This window comes from Rhodofomes roseus (genome assembly GCF_022264815.1).
Source record: "Rhodofomes roseus strain CIRM-BRFM 1785 chromosome Unknown C8Q71scaffold_11, whole genome shotgun sequence".
Lineage (NCBI taxonomy): Eukaryota > Fungi > Basidiomycota > Agaricomycetes > Polyporales > Fomitopsidaceae > Rhodofomes > Rhodofomes roseus.
Genome location: NW_025952967.1, coordinates 91,851 through 110,842, shown reverse-complemented (window position 1 = coordinate 110,842; position 18,992 = coordinate 91,851). Strand labels below are relative to the sequence as shown.

Sequence of the window (18,992 nt, the reverse complement as noted above, 5' to 3'; positions counted from 1 at the left end):
AGACAACTTGAAGCGTGAGTGTGCACGGAAAATCCGGCGCTTTTTGCGGGAAAGATAGGCGGAGCTGTGCTGTTCGCCTGCAATGGGCCGACCAAGAGTGACCCTATTGCGGCCGGGGCCGTGGTTGGGGTGTATTACTCCTCGCAGATACGTCGTCGCACGAGCAGTGGAAGCCTGCGATTGTCATGCAGTTCGTCAAGTGACTGCATCAACGAGATCGGTCACCGAGTGTTCGTGGCGCTGACTTCTCCCCATGAGTAGAGTCGCCTACCGTTCACAGGCATTTGACGATTTGCAACACACGGATCCACCAGCAGACGACTCGGACAGCGACCGCGGCCGGAAGGCGTGCAGGGCAGGGTACGTATCGTATCGTATCGGCTCTTTGTTTGCTACTGGAGGCTTTACTCACATCCATATCTCAAACCAGGTGACCAAGACGACTGACCACGCTCTCGTCCCAGGTACAAGTCGCAAAACGGTCCTGACATCGACAGCGATCTGGAAATGGCTGGCTAGACAGGCCTGAAGATGGCCGCTGCCCGGAATCCCTACCTTCATCACGGTGAGGCTATGCTCCCCTTGATACCTGTAGCTATCGGCGGCGCACTCTCTACTCACACGAATGACGAACTGTCGGATTAGCCAAGGACAAGCCGCTGTCGGGGCCGGATGCATCGTTGACAGCCAATTTCACCGATCGACTGTCGACGTCAAGTCGACGCGCGGGAACGATACTGTACATATGTATCATGAATCACGATGAATTGGATGATGGCGAGTTGACTGCCTGTCTATGTCAGCGGTGGAGTTGGGGCTGACGATCGACGTGAGAATACATGCTGATTGCCATGGAAGCGTGCGTAGAATATCTTCTAACTGGTATAACATAAGGACCGCCACGGCGTGGCATTGCGGGCTGATAGTCAGGCAAGTACGAGTCTCCTATATTTTACAACTTTTACAAAAACATGTTGTACAGGGCGTTCACATAAGATAAAGTATGTAAGTAGGGTTGCAGGTACGCCGTGTACACCTTGAACATCGCGATCCCCTCATCAACTCCCGATTTTACAGCTTTGCAGAAGGCTTCCCTGGCGCATTCTCACTGGAAGCGACGCGAACATGAGCACCCAGAGATCCGGTACAAGGGGCTGATACTCACTGTGGCACGCTGTCATCGCGAATTGGAGTGTGACCCTTGTCGAGGGCCTTGGTGAACTCTTCACCGACGTTCAGATGTGCCTGGACGAGGTGCGGCGGGGTAACAGCGAGCAATTGGTTCAAAGAGAACTCCTCGAACCTTTGCAATCCAAAGATCAACCTCGCGCACAGCCAAAGTCGCGGATCGGAAGACTCACTTGGGCGACTTGAAGATCTCAAGCATCTCGATAGGCCCGTCGCCGATGTTCTCGATGTAGTGCCCGCAGTTGCGCGGGACGATCATCACGTCGCCTGCGACGAAGTTGTAGGTGCGCGTTGCCTGCACGGTGAACACAGTGACCCTCGCCTTGCCGCTCAGGAACATCGACCACTGGCCACGGCTCGTCAGTAATCCACGCTCTCGCTTCCGAGTCGCCCACTGCGGAGACAACGCACCTCGTCCGCATACGGGTGCCAGTGCATCTCGCGTAGCGCACCCGGGTTGATCACGACGTGCGCCGCGCTGATAGTCGTCACGGGGAAGTTCGAGCAGTCCGCGATGCGCACCTCGCCGCCGGGCACCCTGATCGGCTCCTGCGCGAGCATCTTGTGCGTGAGCCGGCGGCGGGTGAGCGGCGCACCTGGCTGCACCTCGCCCGCGGCGCTCCGCTTGGTGAGGATCGAGCGGAAGATGAACTTCTCGCGCGCGGGGAGGTGCGCGAGCGTGGACTCGGGCACCTTGAAGTTCTTCCGGAGGATGTCGCGCGGCGTGTGCGCGAGCCAGTCGGTGAGCTGGAAGGCTTTGTACTCGGAGGATTCGCCGTCGTCGAAGATCTGCGGGGCATAAAGGTCGACGTCAAGGTTGTTGAAGGCGAACGGTGACGGGTCAAGCGCACCAGGAGGAACTCGCAACCACCCTCGAGGCCCTGCAGCGAGTGTGGGACACCTTGGGGGAAGAACCACAGGTCCCCCTTCTCGACGTCCTCTTCGAAGTAGAGTCCTCCATAATCAATCCCCGTGATACGCACGCGCCCCTCCAGGATATACGCCCACTCAGAGTCGTTGTGCCAGTGGAGCTCGCGCACGGCGCCTTCCTCGAGGCGCATGTTTGTCGCGGCGAGGTCGCGCGACATCGGGAGCTCGCGCACGGTGACCTCGCGCCCCCAGCCGCCCTCTTCCAAGCGCATATGCGAGTCCGCCCAGGACCACTTCATGTTGAGGACAGTCCCCCAGTCGGTCGGCGGGGGACGCATCATGTCCGGGTTCTGGCGCTCTCTGTCGGGGTTGCGGGGCCCGACGATGTTGGAGCCTTTGTTGTCGCGGACTGGTTCGACCATGGTGGGGGGTAATCTTGTTAGTGGAATATGTCAGGCTAAGCGAGGGTCGTCACTGTTATATACTGAATTCAAGCAAGCGGACGACTACTGCGAGGGCTAGCCTGCGGTTGGATGCATGTCATCATCGACGTGCACTGTGCGTGGTCAGAAATAGCGGCCCCACCTCGTCAAACTCAACTGTATCTAGTGACGAAAATAGATTGGCGAAGAAGGCATGCATCCCCTCGTGAACGACCTGTAGCAATGGAGCGAACGATGGGGCATTCGGAAGGCGTTGGTCAGGAATAGCACAACGTCCGAACCGCATACATACCTGTCTCCAACCAGCGCCTCTGCAGTTCGCGGTTGGCAGCGGTATGTGATCCACGTGACGGACTCAGCTACAAAAGGCCAACCTTCTCCGTTTTCCGCCTCTCTATGTACCACGTCCACCCAGAGGCCGCGATACTCGCCACGTACAAGACAGCGTCGGCGCTGTCTACACTCGCGAGCGTGCTTCGGTCAGCCAGCTTCCAACTGAGCATCCGTGACGTCGACAACACTCTGTCGTCGACGCCGCGTTGAGCTGTCAGAAGCAGACACCATGGACCTTCGTCAACACTCACACATCTTCCTATCGGTGCCGAGTCTGCATTTCGTGGATGGATGGGCTGGCTGCCCATCTGTTGCCATACGAGCTCTGAGTTGGCTGGTGCTGCAGCGCCAGCCGGACACATTCAGCATGGTACGGCGATGCTCGCATGGGTCGACGGGGCCGCTGATCACGGCAACCGTCCGTCCTCGTCGCCGCCATACATCTGCATGTGTCTCTCACCGAATTCGTGGTTGTCGGACCCGTTCGGCCAAGTCAACCATCATGTACACCGTGTGCGCAATCGGCGAGACTGCGTTCACTGCCCGTCAGATGGTCGATACCCATCTCGCCAGCGCGAGGTAGTCCCCCGCCGGGGCCCGGAACTGCCTCGACGCGTGAGCGATCCTGAGGCCGTCCACGTCGCCACCTGCCAGTGACGTGGCGGTAACACTGGTCGTTGCGTCGAGCGGTCCCTCTGTACGATGCCCTGGACGACGAATCACACAGGGAGCCGCTGATCGTCGTGCAGCCGTCAGAGGTGTATAGCTCAGAGCCTCGCCGACAGGCAGGGTATACGAGGGAAGTACCGAGTGGGCGTACGGAGTCGGCGATGCGTTGTCCATCATGATTTTCGCGGGATAGTTTCGACGATATCTATAGCCAGTAGTGGCTGACCGCTCCAGGGTTGTGGACGGAATTTTTGGAACTCTTGTGACTTCTTCGTGAAGCCTGGCAGTGTCGAGTGGGGACCGTAGGGAGAGCGTTTGCAGCAAATTGAGCACGGTCCGGTTGTTTTCTAATGTATCCTTTGTACATGTAGACACCTGCTATGTTATACTGGACGGATCAGTGCTTGTTGAGTGCGAACACTCACCTATAAAGTACACGAGTTCTACTAGGAGAGGATCGGGGCTCGAAAGTCGGGAAACGCACCTCCGAGCAAAATCCGTTAGCTGTATGCGCACATGTGAGCTAATATCCTGCAGTGACATCAACTATCCGCTGACAGTCATGTCAGCGGAAATGCGTTGGGCGGAAGGGTCACTCAACAACGACCTGGCAATAGATAGTACAACATATAGAATACAGGACCAACATGACTATGCATAAGCTTGCTTATCTTTGTTGCGCTCGTGTGCTGAAAATAAGAGTCGCGCTGTCAGAAGCACCACAAAGCGAGTGAATGCTATCGACTCACGGTTGTAATGAAGGAGCTTTTCGATGAGGTCGACGTGAGTAAGGACCATGCGCCGGCAGCAATATCTCTTCAGCTGTAGTTGATCCAGCGCATCACTACACACATACGATGAGTTGGATGACAGTGCCTTGTGAGTGAGCCGACGCACCCTTCGCTAACATCCTTCGACAACATCTCCAGGTAGCCGTTCCATTTGTCTCCGATGACTTTGCCGCAGGAAAAGCAACGCACCGGGATAATCTACGTAGGTCAAGTCTAAGTCTCATGAGGAGGCATCGTGCTGTGAGGGCATACCATCGTGGAGGAAGGCCAGACGGATGCGGTCGTCTGCAGAAAGACTGCAGCCGCTGAGCAAGCTCGACGTTCCGCCACCGTGACGTGACGGGACCGCGTCCGTGTCACATTCGCGTGCCCATGTGACCGACGCGTTGAACCCCGCGCGTCGCGGTTGTTTCTTGAACTCGAAGTTGAACGGCGACGCGACGACCGCCACCCTGGGCCGCCATGGACTTTGAACTGCAAGAGGAGCTACAAGGCCTGCAAGACCAGGCGAACTACGAGATACCCAATCAGGATGACATCCCATCCCTGGACGCCCGCGCTGTCGCTCACATCCTCGAGACTGCCGTTGAGGCTCTCGCCGAGTCGTCCGACGCTATCACGGAACCTCAGGTATTCGATGCCTACCGTAGCTTGCTGAAACACGCGGAGAGCCTGCCTGGGCCGCTCATGAGCAAGGTGCTTGACTCTGTTACCTCTGGGTTCCAGGCGCAGGTAGAAGCCACCAACCGGGACCTGGATACGGAGGACCAACAGACTATCGCGGCTCACAAGAAAGCGCTCGAGATGTATGGCTTCCTCTTGAACTGGTTTGTGGGTGCAGCAGAGAAGGTGAAGGGGCCTGGAGAAGATGACGGCGCAGCCGCAGCACCAGCCCCGAGGACCCGGAGAGGGAGAGGTGGGAAAGCCGCCGCGTCGAGGCCAGCAGCGAAGCGAAACACAGAAGAGTGGACGTGGATAGACCAGATTCCCTCAACACTGGCATTGATCTCCAAGGTACTACGGCTGAAGACGCAGCGAATATGGTTGACAACTGGTGAGCGCGATACCTTCATCAAGTGAGTATAATCCTTGGTTATGATATTACGTCTGCTTGTGTTCTACTTCGGTCCATTCTATCTACTCATTCGCGCCATGATTATTATCGTGAATATTGAACTCATATGCTCCGCAGCTGCATCACTCGTCCAGCATACCACATTACTGAAAGCGAACAATACATGAAGTCCGTAGCCATTCGCACCGGTGTCTACAAGGTCATCTGTCTCGCCGTCAAGTCGCATGGTCATGGCCTCGCCGCCCAAATTAGCATCATGCAATCCTTGCAGTATTACGAGCACCTGTCAGAGCCTATGGCCGACCTGCTCATCGTGCTTGCGAAAGAGTTCGATCACGCGCAGCTCGGTGACGAGATATTGCGGGAGATCGCGGCGAAGAGCTTCAGTGCTCAGGACTCGAAGGGCCCCCGGGCGTTTTCTCGCTTCCTTGTTCGCCTTGCCGAGAATATACCCCGTTCGGTGTTGAAGCAAATCAGCCTGTTGCTCTCGCATCTGGACTCCGAGGCAAGTGCAATCCCCAGCAGTCCATGATTGCAATCTCACACTCCTTCAGTCCTACCCGATGCGCATGGCCATAGTCGAGATCATCGGCTGCCTGATCCGCGAGCTCGCAGCTGCATCCGAGAATTCCAACGACGACCAGCAAATGAGCAAGCAGCTCGAGGGCCTTTGGGAGCTGCTCATTGAGCGCGTGATCGACGTCTCGTCTTACGTCCGCACCAAGGTGCTCTCCGTCATGACCCGCCTGTGTGATCTACCGCACAAGTTCCCGCAACAGCGCCTAGCGATGACGCGTGCGGCAGTGGACTCGCTCGAGGACAAGGGCTCGACAGTGCGCAAGGCGTCGGTGGTCCTGCTTGTGAGGCTGATCGAGACGCACCCGTATGGCCTCATGTACGGAGGTGAGCTGAATCAGCCGGAGTGGGAAGGGAGGTACAAGGAGGTATGCGCGCAGCTGCAAGAGTTGGAAGGCGTGGTGGGACGGGCTGCAGAACGAGAAGGCACCCAAGAAGGAGAGGAGAAGGATGATGAGGAGGAGGAAGAAGAGCAAGAAGACGAGGAGGGTGAGGGGGATGGCGAGCGTAAGTCTCGCAAGCGGTGGGTGTTTCGTCCGAAGTCTCGAGACAACCTTACTGAGGGGCGGTGTGTAGCTCGAAGAAGGTTAAGCGAGAAGACGACAACGAGATGGAAGTCGACGAGGAAGGCGAGGGTGAAGACCGAGATGAAGATATGGACGAGGACGAGGATGCTCAGCCGCGCCCGCCCAAGAAGTCCAAGAAGAAGAAAGCACGCAAGTCCGAGATCGACATGGTCGCCCTGACAAATGAGCAAGAGGCCCTCGCTGCGCTGGAGGGCGACAAGATCTTGCACCTGCGTCTGCGCAAGAAGTACTGTTCTGAAGGCCTCGTCTTCATTCGCCAAGTCGAAGACGGTATGCAGACGGTGCAGAAGTTGCTCGCTTCGACCAACAAGCTTGAGGTCCTGGAGGCGATGGACTTTTTCAAGACAGCTCATGACTACAAGTTTGAGGGCGCAGAGGTAGGTCCTTGTAAGCGTGATGCAGTGCGTCACATGGTAATTATTTTGTTCTTGCAGGGTGGGATCAAGAAGATGCTGCACTTGATTTGGTCCAAAGACAACTCACAAACGTCTGATGACGGGAAGGAGCTCAAGGGCGTTCGCTCGCGACTCCTCGAATGCTACCGCCAGTTGTACTTTGACCCCGTAGCGGACCTGGACGCCAAGGGCAACATAAGTCGTATTACCAAAAACATGATCGAGTCAGTCATTCCGCGATTCTACAAGTTAAACCTGTCAGTGACGTTTATGACTTCATCGTAGGTTGACCTACGGAGCAACTCTCGCTGAGTTAACGAGCTTGGAAGAGATGATGCGCATCCTCATGGACGACAACCAGGTGCATACAGACGTCATCAACAAGCTTTGGCAGGTGTATGGTCAGTACCATCTGCTACACGCCTCCTGTAGCCGCACACTGACCGATTCATTACAGGCTCCGAACGACCATTGCCTAAGCAACAAAGGAGGGGTGCTGTGATTATCCTCGGCATGCTGGCCCTTGCACGAAGAAGTGTAGTAGCAGACCGTGTCGAGACACTGGTCAGAGTGGGATTGGGCAAGCTCGGAATGGTATGGTCCTCAATACAGACCGTTGGTATGGCACTGACCACTGCTCAGGCCGATCTTACACTGGCGAAGTATACCTGCGTTGCTCTGCAGAGACTGAACGGGAGTGCGAAGAAGGTTAAAGGTAACACTAAGTCGACCGCCTACATACCGTATGATTGATGAGCACGTCTATAGGTTCGCTTCTCGATAAGACGTTGCGACTAGACATGGAGAACCCCCTATTCCGGAAGCTGCAAGACGCGATCGAGCACCCGACTCGGTCGAAGGAATGGTTTGGCATGACGGAACAAGCCATCAACACCATTTATGCTCTGGGCGAACGACCAGACGTTATCTGCGACCGTATCATCAGGAACTTGACTCGGCGTGCGTTCACTGCTCAGACGCGAGCGAAAACGCCTCAGCCGAAGGATCCTGACGCCATGGACGAGGATGAGTCCCGGGATGATGCGGAAGAGGGAGCAAACACCTCGCAAGCGGACAATTCTCAGAGCAACGATACGCAGTCGGATGAGTCCAAGGACAATGGCGACGCTTTCATCCTCAGCCAGCTTTTGTTCGTGGTGGGTCATGTTGCTATCAAGCACATCGTCTACCTCGAGCTGGTGGAGCGAGAGTGGAAGCGCCAGAAGCACGAGAAGGAAGTTGGTACGTACTGCATGCAAGGCGCTCATCTCGGTCTACTGATATCACCACTTAAGCGGAGAAAGCGGCCAAGAAGGGTAGCGCAGCTAACGCAGCCAAGGACCAAGAAGAGCTTGACCAAGTCGCAGGCAATGCGGAGGACGAGATCGGTGACAGGATAGCAGCAATCCGAGAGTCTGAGCTATTGTACGGGCCTGAGTCACTGCTGGCTAGTTACGGGCCCATGACAGTGCATATATGCGGTAGTCCGCACAGATTCAAGGCAAGCAGACCTTTCGTTTCGAGTCTCATACACCTAACCAATTTTGCTCTAGAATCGAACACTGAGGGCGGCAGCGACTCTCGCCTTCAGCAAGTTCCTCTGCATTAGCTCCAAATTCTGCGACGAGCACCACCATCTGCTCTTCAAGATTCTCGAGACGTCAAGGGATCCAAATATTCGGAGCAATATCGCCATAGCACTGGGGGACGTCGCCGTGTCGTTCAACAACATCATTGACGAGAACAGCAATGAACTCTACAAGGGCCTGTCTGATATCGACCTGGTCGTCAAAAAGAATACCCTCATGGTCCTGACCCATCTCATTTTGAACGGTATGATCAAGGTCAAGGGGCAGCTGGGAGAGATGGCGAAGTGTCTCGAGGACGAGGATGAACGGATAGCTGACCTCGCGAAGTTGTTCTTCTCGGAGCTGTCTACCAAGGACAACGCCATCTACAACAACCTTCCTGATGGTAAGTGGGCCATGTCATCGCCATTGTAGTTGATACTCATGGGTACAACAGTGATCAGCCATTTGTCGGTGGGCGCGCACGCTGTCGAGGAGGCGATCTTCCAAAGCACCATGCGGTACATCTTCAACTTCATCGAGAAGGTTGTTTCATTTCTGCGTGCACATATGCCCTGGTGCTTACCATCAAAACAATACAGGAGAAGCAAGCGGAGAACATCGTCGAGAAACTCTGCCAACGCTTCCGACTTACAGAAGACCCTCGTCAATGGCGAGACATCGCCTTCTGCTTGTCCCTTCTGCCGTTCAAGTCCGAACGGTCGGTCAAGAAGCTCATCGAGGGCCTGCAGTTCTACCGCGACAAGCTGCACGAGGAGACTGTCTTTTCGCGCTTCCAGGAGATCCTCACCAAGGTCCGTCTCGCGCCTCGTCCGGAACAGTTCCAGCTAACAGGCTTCTAGGCACGCGCGAACAAATCAGCCAACAAGCCCGATGCAGAGCTGAATGAGTTCGAGAACGTACGTTCCGCATGGAGATCGACTCTCTTCATATATCTGATCATCATGTCGCAGATCCTCGAGGAGCACAAACGACAGGGTGAGGAAGATCAGGCCTTCGAGAAGAGGGTAGAGGGCAAGAGAGCCGCAGCCAAGAAGCGTGCTACCCGGAGAAGTGAGTACACGCTCCGTAGATCATAGGTACCTTCATGCTTAACTTAACTGCATCGTTCTAAAGCAGCCCGCAAGAAGGCAGTCGCAAGGGAAGAGGACGATGACGAGTGAACTAGATGATCAGCCACTCAGTTCTGAGCTCGTATTCAGTGATCGCGGAGACCCGCATATCTTTATTGACAGTCTGTATATCAGCACATGTAGTACATTGTATATACGTACTCTAGGGATGTGGCAATGCATGTGATAGAGGTCCATGGTACTTCGAACGAACGTGACGCCGCACGGATATGTACACCGGAGGCTATAAAGTAAAGCGCGAAAGTAAAGACAGTGGACGCGGGGGTAAGATACATCCGCGAGGGGATTAATTGCGGGGTATCACGGAAGAAATAATGGATAATGTATGCAGTACAGTGCTTGCAAGGTCCGAACCAAATGTCTAGACACCAAAACCAAGGAAAGCCGGTAAAGCACATGAGGATAGGACAACGACGCGTCTGGGGGATGAGAAGGCGCCTTATTCAACCTTCTCGGACTTTGAGAGGAACTTGCCGCCACCCTCGCCACCGCGCATGACAGCCTTCATGAACGAGAAGAAGCGATCACCGTACTCCTGAGGAGGGACGGGCGAGATCTTGTGCTGTAACAACCGTATGAGCAACAGCGCGTAAGCAGCCACAGACAACACCACTTACCCTGTCCGCCGACAAGCCCTTCCAGAAGTGCTCCACCTTCTTCTTGGTGTTGTAAGGGGTGAGGATGTCGATGACGCCGAGGTAGTAGATCAGGTCCATGTTCTCGTTCTGCTCGTCGGTCGCGCGCAGGCCGCCCTCGTCCTGGTAGAACAGGAAGTGCTGGCGCTCGCCGGTGGTGTCCTCCTCGGGGAGGCGCAGCGTCGCGGTGCCGAGGCGCTTGGGGTCCGACTCGCGCATGGCGCGACGCATCGCGATGGCGTCGGGGGACCTGGGGCCCTTCACTTGGGTAGGTTTCCGCCGGACGGCGGGCATGTCGGGCTGGGGACACGTTCAGCGCCGCACCACACAGATCGTAGCAAGCATACATACCGAGAAGACCTTCAGCGTGTTGCTCCGGACGTTGTCCCGGTTACCGCGGCGCATGTTGTGAACGCCTACGAGGAGACTGTAGTCCATGACGCCGAGCTGCTTGAGGAACTCGGAATCCCTCCGGAGCTGCTCCGTCAGCAGCGCACGCTTCTCAGGGCCCAGCTCGAGCGTCTTGTCGCGGTGTATCCAATTGAGATCCTTGAGCGTCGCACGGGGGTTCTCGCGCGTCCTTTCCTCCGGGTACTCTCGTCCGACCGTTGAACCCTTCAGGTCGTACGTCTCGTGAATATCCCGGTGGGGCGGGAAGAGGTTGTTCATGACGACGAAGTGGATCTTGCGCCCGCGCGGGAGCTTCACGCGGTGCAGACCGTAGAACCGGCTGAGCAGTGTATGCGGGTTCGTCCTGACGTGTTCGTGGTAGAGGGGGAGGATTCCCCGAAGGAACTTGTGCTCGTTGTGGTGGATCGTCTTAATAATGAATCGGTAATCCCGAGAGAAGTAGAAGAACGATCCAGACTTCCCCGGGGAGCCCAACTCGGAGAGTATGTACCTTGAGGTTAGGCTGACAAGGTAATCTGCGGGATCGAGGAAGAAGTAGTCTTCCCGGAGTTCCCGGAACACCCATGGCGCGTAGTCTTTGAATTTGAAGTCGTACTTCGCTGATGGCGTCAACTCGTTTCCGACACTGAAATCAAGATGAACACTAAGAAGTTCGGAAATGATGCAGCCACTTACATGTCAAACGAATACTTATTCGCAGCAGTATAATCGTCTCGCAAGAGTGGACGTCGTATCTTGGCCTGATACCGCGATACGGACGTCCGGATGCCCGTCAGCATGTTGTACATGAGCACATAGTTCACATGCTCCTCGCCGATCAGGTTCCCGACCAGCGGTGCGTCGTCACCCCGGCTTGAAGGCCCACGGACGATGGACATCGTCCGCGTGAGCATCCCCTCGGCCTGCGGTTGTGCTTTCGCCTTCTCCGCCTGCCGCTTCGACTGACGCTCTCGCCGGATCTGCTCTGCCTGCTGCTGCATCTCTGACTCGAGGCCCTCCGTGGCTGCGACATCCTCGCCATCGTACACATGCGACTGGGAGTACGAATGCGAGTACGAGTATGCGTGTGCTGGATTTGGTGTGTGCACGGTCTTCGTCCGTGTCGGGAGGGCTGTGCTCACGGACGATAGTGAGCTCGAGCCAGTCGTGTTTCGCCGCTTGTGCGACAACGGCGTCAATGGCGGAGCTTGGAGGAACCCGTCGGCCGATGTGTGTGCGTAGGTCGGGGAGGGCGGTGAGGAGGGGAAGGGCGTGCCCTGCGGTGCAGTGATGGTCAGAGGGCCCTTGGTGTCGGTCGAGGACCGTGTCTGTGGACGAGCGAAGGGGATGTTCGGGGAATTACGGGCGCTCGTGGACTGGCGAGGCTCGCGCGCGGGATCCTCGAACGTAAGACGGGACATGGGCTCCGACTTGGTCGCTGCGACCACTGGGGGCATGATGTCGTCGACGTCCTCCACGCTTGAGGGAGGAGAAGGCGGAGGAGGTCCGACCGTCGAATCGGTGCTGCCCGAAGCCTGGTGGGAAGAAGAACCGACTTTGTGCAGCATGTTGTCCGCGACTGGTGCTGGCTCGAGGGAGACGGAGTCGTTCGTGAGCTTGACGATGTGCACCTCCTGCGTCGACGCCAGCGCGAGAGCGTGCAGAGGATTCATCGGATCCGGATCGCGAGAGGCCTGGGGGCCCAAAGTGTGGGTAGAAGACGAGCGAGAGGTAGACGGCGGGGGCGCGGTCAAGTAGGAGGTGGTGGCAGAAGAGAAGACGCTGGGCCTGCGCGAGTCGTCGGGGGGAGGGACAGGCAGAACGGCGGAGACCATGGAGAGTGAGACTCTGCGGGTTCAGCTGCGTTCGGATGAGACTAGGTGAGTTGTAGGGCGAGCACGAGGCCCTCTTATATGCCTCGCAGGATAGGAGCAGCCAGGTCGCCGTCGGAGCCGTCGTCGTCGTCGCCGTTGCGGGTCTGGTCACTCCCTTCCCCGTTCATCCGCATTTCCGCACCCAACCACTTATCCGACACCGCATCAATTTCCTCTTTCGGACTTGTCGGCCACATTCCATATCCGCTTCTCGCCCCCAGCTCCACGCGCCAGTACGCCGTCACATCCTCCAAACCTTCTCCAATCAACAAATGTACAATATATCTATGGTCTGTCTACATGGATATCAGGCGCAAAGATCCACGCGTTCGTCCTCCCATTACACGCAGACTTCCAGTGGGCTGCGACATGCATCAACAAGTCCGTTTGCTTTCGAACTGGCCACTCGCGGAGTCGGCTCAGCGCAGCGTATCCGCAGCCCGAAGCAACTGTCTCGGATACGGAAGTATATGCCCCATGGCAACTCAGTGGTCCGCTATAGCGCGCCGTCATTGCATGGAGTCCGTTGCGTCAGCGAAACCGTTCCGGTCTAGATCTACTTACAGGCGTAAGTGACTTGAATCAGCAGCCGGTTTCTGTGGGGGTCGTTCGAGTAGGCGTAAATGCCGATGTGTCCGTCCATAAGCATATATGTATTGTCAATCGTAATATGCCGACATTGCAAGATGCAGACCAGAATGATGTACAGCAAGGTCACGGACGCACGGGCGACATCCAAGTGTCTCTTTGGAAGCCAGTAACAAAGACAATGCGCCGAGCCCGGGAAGATGAATATCACGACATGCCGACATGACGGTACGCAGATATCGTCTCAACGTGCGGTTTGTAAGTAACAGCCTTCAAACATAGGTTCATACGCGTGAGCGGACCGCAGATGCCCCGTGGCTGAATCCCAATGAACTGCTTCACTGAGCTTCGTTCCCCTTGAACAGAACCCAGCCAGCCAGTGTCCAGCCGGCCTCTCTACGCGTATCGCAAAGCCGCATCCTCTGCGAACTCATGTAAGCGGCACGTCCCATTATCTTGGACAAGTACGCTCACCATCGAACTGCAACGTCTTGCAGAACTCCGGAGACTGGAGGTAGCGGTGAATGCACTCGCCCACTACGTTGGAGATCGGCTTCACGACGCGCGAGTCGCCATCGCGTTCGACCCGTCCCCACGTGAGCTTCGAGCATACCAGACCCCCCGTGTAGGACGAGCGACGCACGTCGCATAGCACGGAAAAGAAGCGCAGTGAGGGTATGGCAGATACGTGAACCGTCTCCATCCGCCGCAGCAAGTCTGGCCACGCGCTGTTGGGCGAGTCCTCCTTATCCGACTCGTCCTCCGAGTCCTCCGAGTCCTCCGATAGAGTGCCATCGGGCGTCTCGACCTCGGTCTCGACTCGCATACAGATGAGTTGCGATGAAACCAATGTGGTAGGCAGTTTCGCCTGTGATATTGTGTCCGCTGAGTGCCTCATCTACGTGCAGTGCTAGAGCTGAGACTCACCATCCACCGTGTCATCGATGATTGGGAGTCCATTCTCAAGATGAGGTACCTCACTCGTGACGGCCCCGATGAAACCATGCGCGTCAAGGAGCTACACGACATGACTTCGCGGCCTTGTAGCCACAGCCGAAGGAGGACCGCACCGGAAACCTTGTCAGAGAGTCCCTCCGAGGGAAATACGGGCTCTGACAAGAGGACCAGTTCGAGTGAATTGCTCGGAGGAGCGGGAATGTGTTCTGCGTCGTCCGACAGGGTCGATACATGCTCCAGTTGCAAAGGACGCTGTGATGAGAACCCCGCATGCGCTGGTTGGTCATCTGGAGAGTCATTGTCCGAGACTTCGTCGACGTCCTCCGGGAATCGGCACTGTAGCGCTCTCAACCAGCGAATGTCGAGAAACAGATCAAGGAAGGGATAAACAGTGCAGCCGATGAGCGTGAGCTTGCGGAGGGATGGGTAGGATTTTCCGAGTCGACGGCGTGAATCGACTTCCCTCTGAGCCTCCCGGTGAACGAGGTGGAAGCCATCCACCACGAGCTCCTCGACATGGTCAAGCACGGCTGCCCGAGTGGCATGTAGCATTTGACTAGGCGTAACCCGCCCAAAGTAGAGCCACAGCATCTTCGGTCTGCTGATCATCCTGTCCAAGACATCGACGCTTGCTCTGCCCATGCCACCCAGACGGAGCTCTGCGATGTTCGGCAGGGTGACCACACACTCTGCAATTCGTTGATCCCGCTCAAACACATCCTCGCATCCGTCCAGATACAGGACTTCCAGGTCGTAGGCATTCTTGAGAATGCCAATGAGAGCATCCAAACTAAGTTGCTCAAACCTTCTTCTGATTCGTAGCGGCCCATACAGATCGGGTCGCAGTATTGACGCGTCGACCTCGAGTTTCCGGGGCCAGATCGTACGGTTGTCCATACTTTTCAAGAGAGATTGGTACATTTTGATAAGCCTTGAAGCACCTGTGATACCGTTTTCAAGGTTGATAGACGAAAACGCATGCTTGCGTGCAGCAGCGTGGAAGTCGCGAGAAGATGATGAGAAGGGTATGGCCTGCTGCGGAGAAAGCATGCGAGTGATCATGTCGAGAACATCGTGGTTATGAACGAGAGAAGCCATGGCTGGTGTGTAAACGTTGTATAGGAGCCAGCAGGTGAGAGTACGAAGAAAGCGATAACTACGCCGCTATCGGGGCGAATGATTCAACGAACTACTCGGTGTCAGTACGATTCCCGTACTTGGAAACTATCGATTATGTAAGCGACGTCCTTGAGAAGCCCCTACGTATTCTACGTATTACAAACGTATTGGCCGATCAGCAGAAAGTCAGGAGTGCATGGCAAGTTCATGGTGCGTCTACACGCTTAACGATGAACAAGCACCATATGTATTATATCGACGTCTATGCCCTTGTTGCGCTCCTGCGCAGAGGGATGAGTTCTCAAGACGAACGTCAGAGTGTGAATGTCGTTACAAAACGCATGCTATGTGACACGTGAGGCTATTCTCGATCGCAAGTGACGGGATACTACCGAGTGAACGCTGGATACAATGATGCAAGAAAATCAAGAAAGAAAACCCAGAAAACGACCGCGGTTGGGCGAAAGCCCGCGCCCGGAGGGCGCGGCGATCCGACGCAGGTCCCGCGTTGTCCGATGGCAGCCTATGGTGGCCCGAGTCAGCCGCGAGGGTGGGATGGGCCATGAAAGGGTGTGGTGAGGTGGGAAGAACGCAAAGTTCGTAAGTGCTATGGACAAAGCGCGGTACATCAGGAAAAGGGGGATTTCACTGACGGGTTCTGACGGTTGCTGATGCGCTAACCGAGAGTGACGCGAAATCATCAGATACCGTCAGCAGATAACGTAGCCGTCAGACATGTCACACATAAGCTACATTTCACTGCTGAAGCACTGACGACTGAAGTGCTGACGACTGACATTCTGACTATGCTAATGTATAATGTGTGAATTCTAATACACATGTATTGTAGATGCTCGCCCGCCCGCCTGCTCACCCGCACATCGGGTGGCTACCGACGTAGAGTACGCTCACGCTCTTCCTCCTGAGAGAGCTCTACGCCGGCAGCGCAGCCGTACCCTCCCCCCTAGTCTACCCGATGCAAGGCTCAGCTCGCCTCTGGCATATGCCTGCCTGGATCACCTCACTCGCCACTCCCGCCCTCATCCCCGCCCCAGTATAGTTCGGCGCCAACACGCCCCGGGCCCTCCAACTCCTCGCCCCTCAAGTTCGCGTTCCATTCCCCCGAGTCACTGCGATCCAGTCCACGCTGGGCGCGCATGTCGCCTCTGTGGGGAATGTTCTCCCCAAGCGCGCGCGCAAACACTGTCCTACCCGTTCTTGTCGCCTGGCACGCAGAGCACGCAGAGCACGCAGTGCGCGCTTCCGTTCACGACGCCGTTCCCGGCGCACCCGCTACTCGCAACTTAGCGTGCACGGCGGGCGTCGAACAGGTTGATGTGGATCACAAGCGGGTTGAATTCCTTATGTCGCAGTACGGCACTGTCGTGCCTGCGCAGACACACTGATATCAGTTCCACAGATATGATGAGAGTACAGCTCACCGTCATTTTACACTCGCAATCTCGTCGTGCGGTCAGCGTGTTCTGCCCAGGTCTCCTCTCGCAAGGCCTCCACCCGTGCCACAATTTTCATCGCGGATGCGCAGACAATAAGCCGGGCGTGGCGGGCGTGGACAGAGCGGGAGGGTGAGTGTGCATTGCGTGGGGAGACGAGGACAATTGCTGGCCTGTGTGGTGCAAGGAAGATCGAGACAGGCTGCCACGCCCAGGCAGGTCGCAGGTGCTTGTCCGTATCTGGCTCGCGCTGTCGATGCTTCTCCTTGTGCAGCGCGGGCGAGAGTGTGTACACACACTGCATCCTCAACCTGCGCTTCCCCGCGTGCCGTGTTGCCATGCGTGTCAACAGTGTCGCACCCAGGGCTGGTGGGGAGCGTGGTGTCGTCAGCGGGGAATTGCGCGGGGTTAGACATGCTGCGGGGCCCGCGACGTACCCCCTGATATCACACGCGAAGTTCTGACGGATGAAGACCGACACCGAGAGTTGAGGGCACGTCGTCAAAGCCAGGGCGCTCGAGGGCGAGGGAGAGGAACGGAAGGTCCATTGCCAGCAGTCACGCCCGAGGTTGGCGGCGAGGTATTGCCTTTGTCGGTGCCGGTGCCGGTGCTGAGGTAGATGGACAAATGGGCGGGGAGAGCGAGCCCAAGGATGCCGCTGTAGAGCGGGTCGAGTGTTTCCCCAATGACGGTCCACGGACGAGGCGGACGAGGTCGGCGAGAGCGTGGAAGGGTGGCAAGCGCGCGCGGCGTGTCGTGGCTCAGGCGCGCTTAGCACTTAGCGCACTTGAACCTCTACCGCACATCCGCTGCCCTCTCGACAGTGTCCTGCCCTCCCTCACCTTCGCCCGATCGACCTCACCACCATGCATACCAGCGAGCACGACTACCTCTTCAAGCTCCTCATCGGCGACTCCGGTGTCGGCAAGGTAAGCCTCGTGCGCATCCTAAGTTACTCAGTACTATCCACGTCCTACTACTCGCTCGCGTGTATCCCCCCACCTGTCTGATTTCATTCGAGCACAGGCCCCACGCACACACGTCCTTCCCGTCCCCTCGCGCTCGCGCTCGAAGCGCCAAGTTCAACTGCTGTACCACAGCCCGAAGGCCACTCGACGTGTCAAGCCCCGCCGTTCGTCAAGATCATTTCACACGTCGCCTCCGACAAACGGTCAGAAGTGTCCGCAACGGTCCGCTCAGCCCCGGCCCGGACGACCGCGACCGTCGACGTCGAGATGAAACGCAGCAATGTCGGCGGCATCAGTAGTGCTAGCAGCAGTAACAACAGGTGTGTCTCCCCTCAGTCCGGCTCTGGTGGCTGACCTTCTCCTATCCCTTCCTCTCGCCTATCCCCTTCCGTCAGCAACCAACGCCACACTCGTCCAAGGTGTGTCAGCCTGAAGCGCGAAATTACCCGCCGTCGCCCGCGCCCGCGCTGCCGAAGGACAAGGACCGGCCGCACCACGCGAGGAGCGCGAGTCCAGTCAGGCAGGAGCACGAGATCGTGCTGCAGCAAGCAGGTGGGACGCCACCAGGAGTGGGGCCTACTGCAATGGTCAGTTGGCTCCATTAACTGCATAAAATCACGCTGTTGACAAACGTTTTTCTACAGTAAAGTTTGAGCGCGAGTGCAGGCGGGGTCGGGCGCGGGTGTAGGCAGGGTTTGAGCGCGCGCGCAGGCGGGGTTCGAGCGCGGGTGCAGGCGGGGTTCGAGCGCGGGTGCAGGCGGGCAAGAGATCGGGGCAGATGGCAGATGGGTGGGACAGTGGGCAATACGCCGACTGTGATACGGGCGGACACGCACACACGACAACACGCGCGGCAACCGCCAGCGCATAGTGGCCCGGACAAGACCGTACCGTGCGGAGGTCGCGGAGACGAAGGCGGGGACGAGTGAGAGCACAGACAAGCGAGGGCGTGGATCGATGCGCCGACAAGCAGGCACGCCGACAATGAGCGCGACGGACAACAGCCCGACACGCAAACACGCCCGACGAGTATACATACCGAGCGCGGACGGACAAGGGCAAATGGGAGTGGGAGGGGATGAGCAACGGGGGCGGACGCGGACGAACAGGTGCCCGAGGGGACAAGTGGAGGCAAGCGGACGATGAGCACACACGAGTGGGAGTACGTAGATGCGTACGAGTGGTGGCGAGTGGGCGCCGATGAGCGCCGCCAGCTTTAGACGGGTCTACGTACATGCATAGTACTGTACAAGATAGACTGTCGCTATGTAGTAGTCAATATATTTGTCGAGACAGACTGTAAAAAATGTACCCATTAGACTGCTTTGCTGATTCATGCTGACGTGCTGACGTGCTAA

General features: G+C 56.9%; 6 protein-coding genes across 6 annotated transcripts; 2 read left to right on the top strand and 4 right to left on the bottom strand.

Annotated features, from left to right (window-relative positions):
* Positions 1-1,161: 1,161 nt before the first annotated feature.
* Positions 1,162-2,480, bottom strand: C8Q71DRAFT_708957 (RmlC-like cupin domain-containing protein; the record flags this gene model as incomplete). Its single annotated transcript, XM_047920651.1, has 4 exons — positions 1,162-1,303; positions 1,362-1,534; positions 1,600-1,977; positions 2,040-2,480. The coding sequence occupies 4 exons, from the start codon at positions 2,478-2,480 to the stop codon at positions 1,162-1,164; spliced, it is 1,134 nt and encodes a 377-aa protein (XP_047778353.1).
* Positions 2,481-3,931: 1,451 nt separating this feature from the next.
* On the bottom strand, positions 3,932-4,638 carry C8Q71DRAFT_760342 (8 kDa subunit-domain-containing protein). Its single transcript, XM_047923825.1, has 4 exons — positions 4,547-4,638; positions 4,401-4,492; positions 4,253-4,347; positions 3,932-4,192 (listed from the first exon to the last, which is right to left on the bottom strand). Exons 1-4 carry the CDS (start codon positions 4,547-4,549, stop codon positions 4,155-4,157), a joined length of 228 nt encoding a protein of 75 aa, XP_047778352.1. The 5' UTR covers positions 4,550-4,638; the 3' UTR covers positions 3,932-4,154.
* A 74-nt stretch (positions 4,639-4,712) lies between these two features.
* C8Q71DRAFT_64374 (non-SMC mitotic condensation complex subunit 1-domain-containing protein) lies at positions 4,713-9,916 on the top strand. The gene is made up of 16 exons (XM_047919644.1): positions 4,713-5,370; positions 5,487-5,874; positions 5,924-6,468; positions 6,522-6,909; positions 6,967-7,151; positions 7,213-7,328; positions 7,385-7,521; positions 7,570-7,642; positions 7,696-8,169; positions 8,223-8,428; positions 8,481-8,901; positions 8,953-9,041; positions 9,098-9,310; positions 9,359-9,415; positions 9,470-9,569; positions 9,633-9,916. The coding sequence occupies exons 1-16, from the start codon at positions 4,757-4,759 to the stop codon at positions 9,677-9,679; spliced, it is 4,053 nt and encodes a 1,350-aa protein (XP_047778351.1). The 5' UTR covers positions 4,713-4,756; the 3' UTR covers positions 9,680-9,916.
* Positions 9,917-10,088: 172 nt separating this feature from the next.
* On the bottom strand, positions 10,089-12,509 carry C8Q71DRAFT_858079 (SAICAR synthase-like protein; the record flags this gene model as incomplete). Its single annotated transcript, XM_047927479.1, has 4 exons — positions 10,089-10,211; positions 10,267-10,584; positions 10,636-11,320; positions 11,371-12,509. 4 exons carry the CDS (start codon positions 12,507-12,509, stop codon positions 10,089-10,091), a joined length of 2,265 nt encoding a protein of 754 aa, XP_047778350.1.
* A 607-nt stretch (positions 12,510-13,116) lies between these two features.
* Positions 13,117-15,271, bottom strand: C8Q71DRAFT_907712 (uncharacterized protein). The gene is made up of 3 exons (XM_047928969.1): positions 14,064-15,271; positions 13,611-14,004; positions 13,117-13,558 (listed from the first exon to the last, which is right to left on the bottom strand). The coding sequence occupies exons 1-3, from the start codon at positions 15,189-15,191 to the stop codon at positions 13,533-13,535; spliced, it is 1,548 nt and encodes a 515-aa protein (XP_047778349.1). The 5' UTR covers positions 15,192-15,271; the 3' UTR covers positions 13,117-13,532.
* A 2,261-nt stretch (positions 15,272-17,532) lies between these two features.
* On the top strand, positions 17,533-18,239 carry C8Q71DRAFT_723933 (uncharacterized protein; the record flags this gene model as incomplete). Its single annotated transcript, XM_047921612.1, has 3 exons — positions 17,533-17,595; positions 17,767-17,944; positions 17,971-18,239. 3 exons carry the CDS (start codon positions 17,533-17,535, stop codon positions 18,237-18,239), a joined length of 510 nt encoding a protein of 169 aa, XP_047778348.1.
* Between the last annotated feature and the right edge of the window lie 753 nt (positions 18,240-18,992).